Here is a 14001-nt window from a genome sequence, read left to right on the forward strand (position 1 = left end):
ACGTGACTGAGCGCCTCATTGGTGTTTTCGAAGAGGGACCCCTGTGCCGCAGGAGCTCGGATTCACCCCCTGAATAAGCCCAGTGTTATTCTAGGTCATCACTTTGATCACAGGCCTGCTGGTTGCTCCATTTCTAGACTTTTTTACTATGGTGCTGCTTGTTAGCTTTATTAGCTGCAGCCATTATGTCCACAAGAATACTCGATTGTATGACCTGTTAGCCTGTCTGACTGCGATACGGGTCAGCTGTAGGGTCTACACATGGCGTGGGCCTACAGTCACAGCGCTGCAATCAGGGCGATTGTTACATTCGATGGTGAACAGCATTGAGCATACAAATAGTCGAATAAAGGGAACTTTTTACATGTTTTCAGAAACATGTAGGCCCTATGTAACAGAAACATGTGTCACTTATCTTGAGAAAGGCGAGGTGAGTCGGTGTAGGGTAATTCCACGTCAACCATACAAAACTCCATACAAAACATATTGATGTCAATGGGGCATTTTGCCCATGTTCAGGGTGGAAAATAAAAAAGAAAGATTTGCATAAGACAAGTCAAATTGGTGTTTTCAAAAAGAAGGGATCATGGAGAATAAAGAAAAACCTATTTAAAAAATCTTTGTATATTCCCACAAGGTGTTTGGGTGCTCTGAAAATGATAACCAAAATGATTTTTCAGACTTGTGAGGTCTGCTGTTCAGACCCTGAAGGGATTTATTTTCTGTTCATTGTTTTTGTGAGAGTGTTTCTACTTATCTCAGTAAGAAAAATAAATCAAGAGCCTATGTTGAGTAAAAATATGTCTTCTGAAGGCTTAAACAGAGCCCAGCCAAAAACTCCAATAAAATTTGTATCAACTTTGAGGGACAGCTATGACCATGCAGGGTTATACAGACCAAACGTGACGATTTTGCTACATACTATTCCTATTTATGTACCAGCATGCACAATTTGAGCCTCCTACATGGTTTAGTTCTTGCGCTGTGGGCTTGTGAACTTTGACAAAAAAAAGAGGCCGAGCAAAATCGACACCCCCTCCCCCTATAAAACTGGCAGTATCTTGGAAAGTATTGGTCTTACATAAGAGTAATTTTACAGTGTGTCTCCTGGGTAACATAGGTACACCTGGTAATTTTTTCAGAATTTTTTGAGACCTAAGTGCGTGGGCCCTGGTTGAACTGACGTGGAATGACCCTGTAGCTTAGATTATGTGTGGCACTCTAACAAAGAAACACAAAGGAATAGGCTACACTTCGAGGCTACGCGTAGCCTACTAGTCTACTAATGATGGGCTACTGCGAAACCATAGACCACGCAAGGACATTGACAGATAGACACACACACACACACATTCGTCAAGCGCAGTGTTTGCCGTATAAGGTGGGTGAGTCAGAGTCGGTGCTGTGCGGTGACTCAGCAAATGCATGCGGTGTAATTGGGAACTCTGCGCTGACGGCACACCACAGCGTTGCAGACGCGTGTCCTTGTGATAGAGAGCGCATCACCACATTATTAAGAGGCTGGACCGCAGCTGCCTGCGAATCAGTCAGTGAGAGAAAAATAATATAGGACCTACAGCATCTAACTGTTCTGTTCAGCTGACTAGAACGAGACTTTAGATGTCTCACATTGATCAGCCAATATCTTTGTAATTCGGTGTCTTGATTTAGCTACGCCAGTCCTCGCAGTGCCTAAGTAGCCATAATCCAGCATAACAAGCAACAGTTCAGCCTGCTTTGGTCAAACTGATGTTTTCCGAAGCTGATCTAAAAAATCTCCTGCTCTGTTATAGTCTTATGCTATAGTCGTCCTACATAGGCCTATGAGGGTTCATGGCATGCTCTTAACCCTTGTGCTATTTCTACTCAAATTTCAAAATTAAAAAATTTCAAAATAAAAAAAAAGTTAAAAAGAAAAATAAAAATTCCTCGACAAATCCTCAAATTTCATATAATCGTTTACATCCTACATGGACTGTGCCATAAAATAGACACACTTTTATGAGAGATTACAGGTTTTCTACAAACTCTGAATTTTTAAAGAAACTGCTGGCGTTATGGATGTGACGTTGGATGTGACGTGTCTGACCAGTCCTCCACAAACTACATAAAACACATACTTAAAGGGATATTCCACCATTTGGGGAATTACATTCATTTTCCACCTCCCCCTCCCCTTGAGTTAAACAATTGATTTTTACCTTACTCCAGTTCATCCAGCCGTTCCTCGAGTCTGGCGATACCACTTTTAGCTCCAGCCTAGCATAGATCATTGAATCTGATTAGACCATTAGCATCTCGCTAAGACTAAGATTTTCCACATACACACACACAAGCACACACACACACAGGCACGCATACGTACGTGCGCATGCACACACACACACACTTATACACAAAAGCAAACTCACACATGCACACACTCATTTACATGCACATGAGTTGCAAGAGTAGGAGATGGAGACAAATTGACAAGTGTGATTTATTTTTGTGGAGAGAATGTGAGTCTTAGCGACTGTCATATTTAGTACCGCTATGCGGTACATCTAGTTTATTGCTTTTGTTGCTGATGTTACTCTGTGGGTATTAGTTACAGAGGATCTGACACTTCAAATGCTGGCACATGGTGTTGTAAACCTTTGTAAATAGTAGAGTGTCACATTTCAAATTAAACTGTGTTAAATGGTGTTAAACGGCAGGCTGAACACATCTGCAACAGAAGGAGGTTGTTACGTTAACTCCAGCTGCAAAGTCAGTCCTCACTAGCTAACACAATAATCCAGTTACTGTACAACAACAGTAGGCTATGACCATTACGGGAAGATACTCGCTCAGATTTTTATTAGCCACTCGAAAATAGGCTGTCACTTGGAGGTATTGTAATATTATGGTTTGCTTTGCTAATAATCTCTGAAATGTCGATTGGAAACACTAAGTTGAAATGTGTTGAAACTGGCATGCCATCAGAATAGACGTTTATCGGCTTTGAGGTAAAATAAAGTCTCCACTCCTGTAACTTCACATAACGTCACATCCATAACGCATCATTATAGATTTTTAAAAGTAAGAAAGGGCACAATTTGTTCATCACACTTTATATATACAGACATTTTGGACCATAGACTGTATGTAGAAAAGATAGTTCGGGATGGGTGTGAACACTAAGGGTCATCCGATTAGAATGAAAAAGGAATGAAGGTCCAGACAGCCAGTTTCTTCTTATTCTTGTATTAAACTGTTGGCAGCACAAGGCACTTACATTGCATAATTATTGTGTGTGGTTATTACACTTTGCATTAGCAAAGGGAGCTAAGCTGATTTACAAATGGTTTAATGCAGCTTCATTATTAAAGTAAATCAACATCATCATTACAAGCATGAAACAAAGATACAATTATGAATGCAAAGGGTCACTTACTGAATAATGGACGCACACAAACTAGAAGACAACCTCCTAAGCTGCTACTCCATCCCCATACTCGCGGTGCTTAGACTGAAAAAGAACGTAACTTCATTGACACAAGTCACATGACCCATTTTAATACCATATAAGGTCTGGTAACAGAACTCCACTATGTGGCCTTTTTAACAATGCCGCCCCCAAATTTACCCGGTAAATTTGTCTACAAGAAAAGGACATAACACTCTAATCAGACCTGTAGGGAATAAAGCTTAGTCAGTCTTATCGTCCTCGGGCAGGGCTGGCAAGCGAACCAATCTAGAAACGGGCCTAGTGTAGCCCTGGTCCTTCACTTGCACTGTCGACGATCTGATCCTCCCATCTGCTCCCGCAGTAGTATGGCTTATCACACCCACTGGCCATAGGGCCCGAGGCAGGTGCTGGTCGATGATCATTACCACCGCTCCTGTCTGGATGTTGTCTGTGTCCTTGGTCCACTTGCTTCTGGGCTGAAGACTAGGCAGGTACCTCTGGATGAAATGTGACCAGAAATGGTCCGCCAGGACTTGGCTGTGGCGCCAACGTTTCCGTGTCAGCATTTCAGAGGCAGGGTAGACTACTTGGGGTAGGGATGAGTCCAGCCGCCCCATCAAAAGGCTGTTTGGGGTAACTGGGTCCACATCTGCGACGTCAGCTGACACATAGCCAAGTGGTTCTGAGTTCAGTATACCTTCTATTTCTGTAAGGACTGTCCTTAACACTTCCTCTGTGATGGACTGACCACCAAGTGTTGTATGGAGGGCTGCTTTCAGAGATCTAATCTCTCGCTCCCAGGTGCCTCCGAAATGAGGGGCTCCAAGCGGATTAAACAGGAACTTGATTTGCTGCTTAGCAAGCAAGGACTGCAAGTTGGGTTGTAGGGCGGTAAACGCCTCCGTCAACTCTCTCTGGCCACTCTTGAAGTTTGTCCCCTGGTCAGACCATAACTCATAAGGAGTCCCTCTCCGTGAGACAAACCGGCGGAGTGACATCAGAAACGAGTCAGTGTCAATGCTATTCAGCAGGTCTAGGTAGACTCCTCTTGTAGTCAAACATTTAAATATTATGCCCCATCTCTTCTCACTACGACGACCCACACGGATGGTATATGGGCCGAAGCAGTCAACACCAGTAGAGTAGAAGGCTGGTTTGAACAAATGGAGGCGGGATGGGGGCAAATCAGCCATTCTTGGAACCTCTGGTTTTCCTCTCCAGATCTGACACTGTACACAGTGGTGCTGATGTCGCATTATGGCCTCTCGACCTCTCAATACCCAATATTTCCGCCTCAGCTCTGCAAAAACTCTTTCCGCCCCAGGGTGGTGTAGCTCCTCATCATAGTGCTTTATAAGAAGAGTAGTCAGGGGGTGTTTGGGGTCTAGTACTACGGGGTGTACCACTTCGTGATTCAGTGCCTCTCCCCTGCGCAGGCGACCACCAACCCTCAGGAGCCCGTCAGTATCCAGTTCAGGTGACAAGGTGAGGAGTCTGCTTGTAGATGGCACTGGTTTCCACGCAGAAAGAGCTTTGATCTCCTCAGCGAAAGTGACTGACTGAGCATCTCTGAAGAGGCTGATTTCTGCACTTTTATAGGTCTCCGCTGGAGGATCTCCTAGCTGTGAGGCCGCCCCATGAAGGTCCTGTGCTCTGGCCTCGACAAGGTTATGGAAAGTCTGGAATTGTGTGATGTCAGGCACACTGCTATCCAGCACCATGTGCGCACAGAACACCTGCTTCCTCTCCTCCTCATCACTAATGTTAGATGCGATCTGGGGAGATACAGGCCAGGTGTCAGGATGCTGCAACAAAAAGGCTGGGCCTTGACTCCAGCTCAGACCGCTCAGAGGCATCGCAGAATATGTGGATATCTCTCCAGGTATGGGGGAATCTAAGGCAGTTGTGACATAACATCTGGGGATGGAGATCCTATCCATGTAATTCAACTCACTTTCTCATGTTTGCCACGCTTGCAGGATGTCGGCTGGCAGATGAGGATCATCCCAATCTCTAGGTTTCTCCCAAAGCTTCTGGACAAGAATCTTTGCCCTGGTGGTGTATGGGATGATGTAACCCAGCGGATCATACTGACTAGCCAGGATACGGTAAATGACCCTCATAGTTGGTATCTGACTCTCCAATTAACGATAGTTGTAGGTTAAGATGTCTTTCTGACACTGCCATTGCAATCCCAGAGTTGACTCCTTGGCATCTGACTGCTGATGGGAAAGCCAGAGCTCTGTGTTGGCTGAGCGGTCTGGGCCGGTAGATGACTGATGACCCGTGGGTCATTGCTGGCCCACTGTCGCAAAGAGAAGCCCCCTCTGCCAGTAGAACTCTGAGTTTGTCAGCCAAACTCTTGGCGTCCTCCATGGTGGCACAGCTCTGCAGCCAGTTGTCCACGTAAAAATGGTGCTCCACTGCGTTGCGAACATCCTCATGTGGGTCACTGTGGTCAATGACATGCTTTTGAAGGGCAAATGTTGCACAACACGGGCTGCACGTGGTGCCAAACGGAAGAACATTCCACTGGTAAATGGTCACTGGGGCTTCACGGACTGTGTCTCGCCAAAGGAACCGGAGGAGGGGTTTGTCTTCAGGCAACAGGCGTACCTGGTGGAACATCCCCTTAATGTCACTAGCAAAGGCAACCGTGTGCTCCCTGAAGCGAAGCAACACACCAAGGAGACTTGCACCAAGAGTAGGCCCTGCCAACAGACACTCGTTAAGGTTGCAACCTTGGTACTGGAAGGAGCAGTTAAAAACTACCCGATGTTTCCCGTTGTGGCAAACTAGATGATGTGGTATGTACCATGACTCAGGGGACTGGTCCACCATGTCGGCTGGCAGTCTGGTGACATAGCTAGACTCCTCCAGTTTGCGTATCTCTTCATTATACACCTTAGCCAGCTCTGGATTCTTGTTCAGGCGCTTTTAAGTCCCTTGTAACTGTGGCAGGACCGCTTGAGGGGGAGCCTTTAACTGTATTTTGGTTATTTTCCTCAGCAGCGGTGTTGCATATCTGAGGATACCATCGACATCCACTCTGACTGTCCTGGACTGCAGCAGCTCTACCGCCTCTTGATCACTTCTGGAACGGGTCACCTCTTTCTCACTCTTATAAGGCAATATGTCAAGTTGCCACAGCTTCTCGATCTGCTCACGCAGCTCTATAGAGGGTGACGTCATAGCTGTGAACAAGCACTGCTGTGGAGACAAGCGGTGTTGGAGCAGTTTCGTGGGTCCTTGGAGTGTCCAGCCCAGCCTGGTCTTAATGGCAGCTGGTCCCCCTGGTGGTCCCAACCGTACCAGCTCTTATGGTGTGATCAAGTGGGGGTAGTCTGATCCTATCAACAGCAGTGGCTGAACATTGTCGAGGGGCTGGAGTGGGAGGTCTCGAAGGTGATGGTACTTATCGCAGAGCTTGGCTACTGGATGGCTGTGACTGGCAAGCCCTAGCCGTCCAGCAGTAAAGGCACCCGTTATCTTGAACTTCCTATGCGGCTGTGAGGCGGGTGAAAGCGTGAAGGTGATATTCGCTCCTGTTATGACCTGTGCATCATTCTTCATTGTCCTGAGTGAGAGGTCCTCTGGCTGTCCTACTAAGCCTAGGTGTTTAACCGCATCATGCAGCAGTATGGTCCTTTCAGATCCATCATCCAGAATGGCATAAGTTGTTAATGTGCATGGACCATTATACAGGAGTACTTTGACTACCTTCAACAGAACAGTATTACTGTGGTCTGGCCTGTCTAGGTAGAGTGTTCCTGTAGATGGCTTTGCCACTGCTTGTGGTTTCTCACCTTCACTCTGAGGTCTAGCATTAACATCATGAAGCACAGACAGGTGTTTGCCCTTGCAGGTTTGACATGTGGCCTTCAGACGGCACTTAGCTGCCTGGTGTTTACAACCGCATCTCCAACACCTGTAATTGGTCTTAATGTAATGTCTTCTGATCACTTGCATCTGGAAGTTGCTGCACTGGTTGAGATAGTGGCTGTCGTTCTCACAATAGGGGCAATAGATCTTCACTGAGTCTGTCTTGATCTCTGTACCTTGTACGTCCAGTTCGAATTCAAGCCAGTCAGCAAAGTCCAACAATGTAGGCACAGGTCGCCTCTTTGGGTGGATATGCCTCTTGAAATTGCTGCGCAAATCGTGTGGTAGCTTAGATAGGAGCCTGGCAACATGAGAGCCACAATGGAGTTCAATTGCTCCCTCATCGCCCATCTGAGCCAGCATTCCCACCAGGGCACGTACTCTCAGTGCAAATCTGTGGAATGATGTGAGATCTCCAGTGTGGATATCTGGCCCATCCATTACCTCAGCTATCCTCCTGAGTGACAACTTATGGGGCTGACCATAGTGCTCTATCAGTGAACGCATAGTGTCACTATAAGGGTGGTCTGAGTTGCAGTATGAATCGGCTATTAGCAAAGCATCCTCAAATTTCAAGTGGTCCACCAGAACCGCTCTGTGGCATCTTCTGGTAGTAGATTCTCTAGGGCCAGCTTCAGTCTTGTAAATAGATGGGGGATCATCGCTGGTAAATTGTGGTATGGATGGCTTAGGGCCTCTGTATATTTTCTCTGTCTTGGGTGGAGAAGGGGAGCGAGAATGGCTACTAATGCTGGAGGGTGGAGAATGTGGCTGTTGCGGTGAGTAATGTGTCCTGCTGTGCTGTACAGGCCTATTTGAACGTTCATCATGAGCGCCAGACCCGTCTTGCCGCTGGCGTGGTGGAGGTGGATGTGGAGCATGTAAGTTCAGGTGTTCCACACCCTCTGTGAGATAATCAAACACACATGGTTCTGCTGTGATTGACTGGAGCGGGTGGTGGTGGACCTTGGTAACACATGGCACGGGCAGGATGCTGATACCTTGGTGGCTGTGTATGATAGACATTGAGCGGGCTATAGACTGGCGAGGGTGGCCTGGGGGCAGATGCATTATGCCTCACTGGAAGGGAAGGCAAGCTCTGATATGCTGCTTGAGATATGAATGAAAGATGCTGGCGTGGTGTAACACCAGCTGCTGGCTCATTCTTCATCTTGTCGGTCAGGGCCTTAACTGCCTCCATAAGGATCCTGTTCTGCTCACTCAAAGCTCGGATCGTGCTGTGTGCGTCTGCACCTGAAAGAGTAGGTGCAGATTCTAATGGAGTATACACAGTACCTCTGGTGGCCATGCCAGCTCCTCTTCCAGATGTATGTTCAGTGGACTGGCCTTGCGTTGTTGTATGCTCCGCATCCTGAGCATCATCTGCTTCCACTGATAACTGATCACCGAACTGACGACGATGAGCAGTATATTCAACTTCAAATTCATCCAGGTGAGCCGGTGGGCGGATGGTGCGGCGGTGCATCGATGACTCAGGGTCAAGCTGGTCTTGGCCTCCAAACATCTTCTCAGTAATCACCGATCCCGGGTTTCGGCACCAAAAATTGTACAAAAGATAGTTCAGGATGGGTGTGAACACTAAGGGTCATCCGATTAGAATTAAAGTATTAAAGTTCATTATTAAAGTAAATCAACATCATCATTACAAGCATGAAACAAAGATACAATTATGAATGCAAAGGGTCACTTACTGAATAATGGACGCACACAAACTAGAAAACAACCTCCTAAGCTGCTACTCCATCCCCATACTCGCGGTGCTTAGACTGAAAAGAACGTAACGACGTGACACAAGCCACATGACCCATTTTAATACCATATAAGGTCTGGTAACAGAACTCCACTATGTGGCCTTTTTAACACTGTATATATAGAACACTCTATGCTTTGGACATGGTGCATCAACACTGTAGGCCTATAACATAAACTTTTCCTATAGGCTAAAATGTTATGGATGTGACATGGCCATGGAGCCTTACAAATCTAAGGAGGCGCTCTTCAGGCAAACTGAGCATACACATTGCTCTACCATTCCCTTGTCAATCTGGAATTTGTCAAATGATAACAATTTGTTGGAACTTTGAGTCATTTATCCCCTTTTTAAATATGTATAATATTGCCATGTGAAAAATGTTGTTTCTGTATGGTTGCACACCATATGATGTAAAAAGAGTGTAATTTTTCATCAAATTCAATCAGATCAGTTGCAAACATCCCATGGTAAGGATGACCTTTGCATGGAATTGCCCTATGTCTAATTACAGCGGAAGACATTTTGAATTCTGAATTGAAAATGCAATGTCCTCACAGGTCTTGGGACCTCTTGTTGCCATGCCAACAATGTTAAGCCCTCTTGTTCCTCTCTTACGAAATGAAAGTAGGCTACAAATATAACCAATGACAGACGTTCGTGTTCAGAAATGTATACATGTTTGCGAAGTAGGCCTATTCCTTTGCATATCCCAAACGTGAGGAGCCGCTGCTATGAACTGACCGAGTTCGCTGGCCTTGGTGCTGAAAATATTCGGTTCAGAAAACCTCTCACTATTAGCATACTACTATAGGCTACTAGCTATGATGATATAGAAAATAGCTCATCATCGCCTTCCATTAGGCTAGGGGACTCATGAATAGTCAGACAAATAGGATCTAAATAAACACAGCCTTGTTAGAGCACCAAGCTTTAAAGCGGGAAGCCACATGTGTTTGCTACTAGCCTCCTTTTGACGCACGATGAGCTTCACCAAAAATCCTTTAGAACAAGATTCATTAAGCTAATTGATTCGTTGCATGTGGACACAGCCACTAACTGTATGTCCGATTACGAGGAATAGGCTAGGCTTTTACTGCAGATTAGGTAGCCTACAGACCATTGTTAAAATGAACGATTAAATAATTTCCACAACCATTCAAGTGTAAAAACAATGCTGGGAAAATATGAATTCTATATTAGGCCTACCCTCATCAGTGAAGATAGCTTCGTAAAAATATGGTTTTCCAATAACCTAAATGAGGTCATTATTAAATGCAATATTTATTATATTGTATTTAAGCTACCAACGTCTAAGCAATTAAATCACACAAGTTGAGAAAGTAAACGACAATGTAGCGTAACAACGTGCGTTGAAGCTTTTTTAACCTAGCCTAAACGCTGTGAGCCAAACTGGAGTGACGTTAAGATGCGTTCTAATCTTTTTTGCATAGGCTCTCCTTCAGCACTTTCCACACTTGCCTGTTGATGTCACCCTTGGTCCTCCTGGATTCCCCCACCACATACACACACGAACGCGCGCGCACGCATACATACATAAACACACACACACACACACACACACACAACCCGGATGGATGACTTCACTGTTCCGCCTGGGTTTCCTTTATGATCCTGGGATCTCCCAGCTCTCTCTACAGACCTCTGTGAACAACCAAGGCAGACGCACTCTCCTCTTCCAGCTCGGTCAACACTTGGTTTCCACATAGCCTACTTGCACCGCTTGCACTTGGGTCCTTAACCTTTCGGAAGCTGGCTGTGCAAGGATTCTTCGTATTCTATTCAAGGGATTTCCATCGGAGTTGGTGAAAGGTGCATTTATATTGCAAGGAACCTTGCTATTCTCTTCGACTGCGACGAAAGCATAGTATCAGTTTTAAACTTCGCCCTTCGAACCACTCTTTTGGTGCCATAATGTCCGAAGTACTGCCATACAGCGAGGGGAAAATGAGCGGCTATGGAACGGACAACGATGTCAGTCAGATGTCTTTCAGCTGCGGGCTGCAAGACACCAACTCTTTTTTCGGGGCGTCACAGGCTAAAAGACCCCCTAAATTGGGCCAGATTGGCAGGGCAAAGCGAGGTGAGAAACGTTTCTTGTTGGAAAATGTTGAGATTGGCTACCGAAGTCGTCTTTTGGTAACTTTATATGATTAGAACACTTTAATTGGTATGGAAAAGTAGCTCAACACAGATAAGCGTAATGTCAAATAGTTTTACTATATATAAACATTTCGATGAAATATATGCTACTACTTGTATATTGCAAGTTCATTATAATAACTGTCAATGCTTGTGTGTTCATACGACTCACTTAACCAAATGCCAGTATATCATGTAGTGACGACATGTGTTATTGAAATGTGTGTGAGAAATTTACGCAACATATCCCACAGTAAAGTACAATGACGACTGCAAACATGACGTTAGTTGTGCTCAGTGGTTAGATGGCTTTTACTTGGCGCAATTTGTTGTCGGTTCTTCGCTTGGCATTTATCAACTTGAATGTGTTGAATGTGCGCCGATCTAGCCGATGTTTCTCCTCTCAACATCTTGCTCACGCACTCTTTTCTCCCTCCTTGCAGTTGTCATTGAAGACGACCGAATAGACGAAGTTCTGAAGGGAATGACAGACAAATCATCACCCGGCGTTTAATCTTGAATGATGCCTTTCAGACATTTTATTTTTATCACCGATTTGAAGCACTTGTCGGTTGTGCATGTTCGAGGACTGTTATGGGAATGGACGGCACGAAGCGAATACCGAGAGAGCAAATAGGAGAACGAACGAAGAGAGAGAGGAAGCTGAAGAGATGGAGAGACGAAGAGAGATTTATTTTGAGGTTGCTGGCAATTCTCCGATCGAAACCCTACTAACACTGCTGCTGCGCAGAAAGATAGTTGTCTGATACGTGCAGCTCCGTCCTTAAAACCTTTGCTGATGTATAGCGATGGATGAACTTGCCATTATTTCACGACCATTCTCTTCCAAAAGGCGCTGTAAGAAACAACAAAAACTACAACTGGAGGTCGAATCTCATTTCAAGCACTACTTCTGTATTTGTACAGTATCTAAGCTCAATGACATTGCCCCCCATAGCCTACGCGCTTTCACTGTCAACACAGACCGTGGCGATGCATTCACTGGAGCTGTTCTTTTACGCACCGTTCCAAGTTAGAGAATGCATTCCGATTGCTGCTAGAGAGCTACTACCAACCGACCAACCTGACACATAAAGTCGTCACATAAATTTAAGAGACCCAGTGTATGTAAAGATAATTCCGAAAAGTTGCAATGTTGGTATTACTTTTATTTTCGGTTATGCACGTTTTGAAATAAACGTATGCAGCTTAATAATATCGGAATATTTTCTTTGCTGATATTTCCTTCTTTGGCGGTGCATTAGATCGCCATTGTGTAAATGCGCAGTTTTATTTTACATCAAGGCGCCAGTGGATGAGAAATTCATGAGCATAAAAGTAATATGAAGACAACACCAATGATTATTTTTTATTTTTGTTTCTCTCATAACCTCAGTTGAGTTTGGCAACATTGTTTTCGTATAGATAGGCCTACTTTTTTCTCCATCTCTTTGCATGAACTCTTTCTCCGGTGCCAATGCAGGTGCCACCACACTTCTTACCCTGGCACGCTTCTTTTTAAACAAAAATCATATTTGTATTTTTATATCTGAATATTTGTTATTTAAAATGATATGCTAGTCTATCGTCTTAAAATTCATCAACAAAAGATGTTTGTACTTAAGAGGAAGTTCAGAATGAGGGGAACAGGTTTGGTTTAAGGTTCCATTCAAAATCAGGAATGGGACATTTTTTAAACAAAAGACTTACTGAATGTGTTTGGGGTTTTGCACACATCAATGTTTAACTATTATTGAGAAATCGTATACTGTGACTTGAGCTTCGTTGATGAATTTGTTAGAAATGGCGATTTTAGAGTCTATTGCACTGTTTACGAGTATCCTCAAATAACGTGTTGTTATTTGATTGGTTTTGGACATTACAGCTATGTTTTTTATTTTTGTTTATTTTGTACCATTCTTTTAAAGAATCTGATTATGGTTTGTTGTGCATGATACCTTACAATTTTCAATAATGGAACATCGTTTTATGAAGCAAAAAAGCAACAAAATGTCATGACATTCTAAGAATGATTCATTGTATATTATGATACCATTTTCACTCTACTTGGTGAACTAATAAATGGTGAGAGAATATATAGCACTGGATCTCCTGTCCTCATTTATCAATACACTAGGCTACAACCAATTAGGTCTAAGTCAGGGAGAGTCCATCTAATAATCACATGTTATTCGTGATAGGACATACAGCTCCTTTTAAAGGCCAAATGAGAGGAGGGATGCCTCAAGATAATCATGAGCTCCTTGTAATTGTCTTTCTTTTGAGATACAGCCAGAAATACAGCCCTATTCTGTAACAACCCATATAGCTGTGTGTCCTAATGCAGCTGAGTGCATGTGAATGCACTGTAAGCTTCAGTTGACCACAGGGGGACATGCGGGACCCGCCCCCTTAGAGAGTGGCACATGAGAAGATGTCAGTGGTTAGGGTGATTGGCCTGAGCGATCCCTCAGAGACCCCTGCACATAAAAAAGGAATGTCTGTCACCATCCATTCCGCATAAGGCTTAGGAGTCTGCTTGTACTGTGTGAGTGTATGTTTTTGTGTGTAATAGATAGTGTGTCAAATAGTTGCAAGGGTAGGCCTGCATTACCTGTTGCAATATACCCATCATAAGCCAATGGATTGTCCCATGTTCTTGGTATTTCAGCAGGGATGCACCCACATTGTTCTTTGAGGTTTACAGGTTCTATGATTAATCTTTATATATTTGAAATGGTACATGTTTGAG

The 14001-nt window shown here is 44.4% G+C and overlaps 1 protein-coding gene across 1 annotated transcript; it reads left to right on the top strand.

Moving 5' to 3' along the window:
- Positions 1-10541: 10541 nt before the first annotated feature.
- Positions 10542-13352, top strand: camk2n1a (calcium/calmodulin-dependent protein kinase II inhibitor 1a). Its single transcript, XM_048239283.1, has 2 exons — positions 10542-11190; positions 11693-13352. Exons 1-2 carry the CDS (start codon positions 11022-11024, stop codon positions 11761-11763), a joined length of 240 nt encoding a protein of 79 aa, XP_048095240.1. The 5' UTR covers positions 10542-11021; the 3' UTR covers positions 11764-13352.
- The last annotated feature ends 649 nt before the right edge of the window (positions 13353-14001 follow it).

Source organism: Alosa alosa, chromosome 1, assembly GCF_017589495.1.
Source record: "Alosa alosa isolate M-15738 ecotype Scorff River chromosome 1, AALO_Geno_1.1, whole genome shotgun sequence".
Lineage (NCBI taxonomy): Eukaryota > Metazoa > Chordata > Actinopteri > Clupeiformes > Clupeidae > Alosa > Alosa alosa.

Excerpts from the sequence above, each read along its gene's own strand:
- camk2n1a (XM_048239283.1), top strand. The coding sequence starts at position 11,022 with ATGTCCGAAGTACTGCCATACAGCGAGGGGAAAATGAGCGGCTATGGA. Across the intron at positions 11,191-11,692 it reads GATTGGCAGGGCAAAGCGAG|TTGTCATTGAAGACGACCGA; the intron begins GTGAGAAACGTT and ends CCCTCCTTGCAG.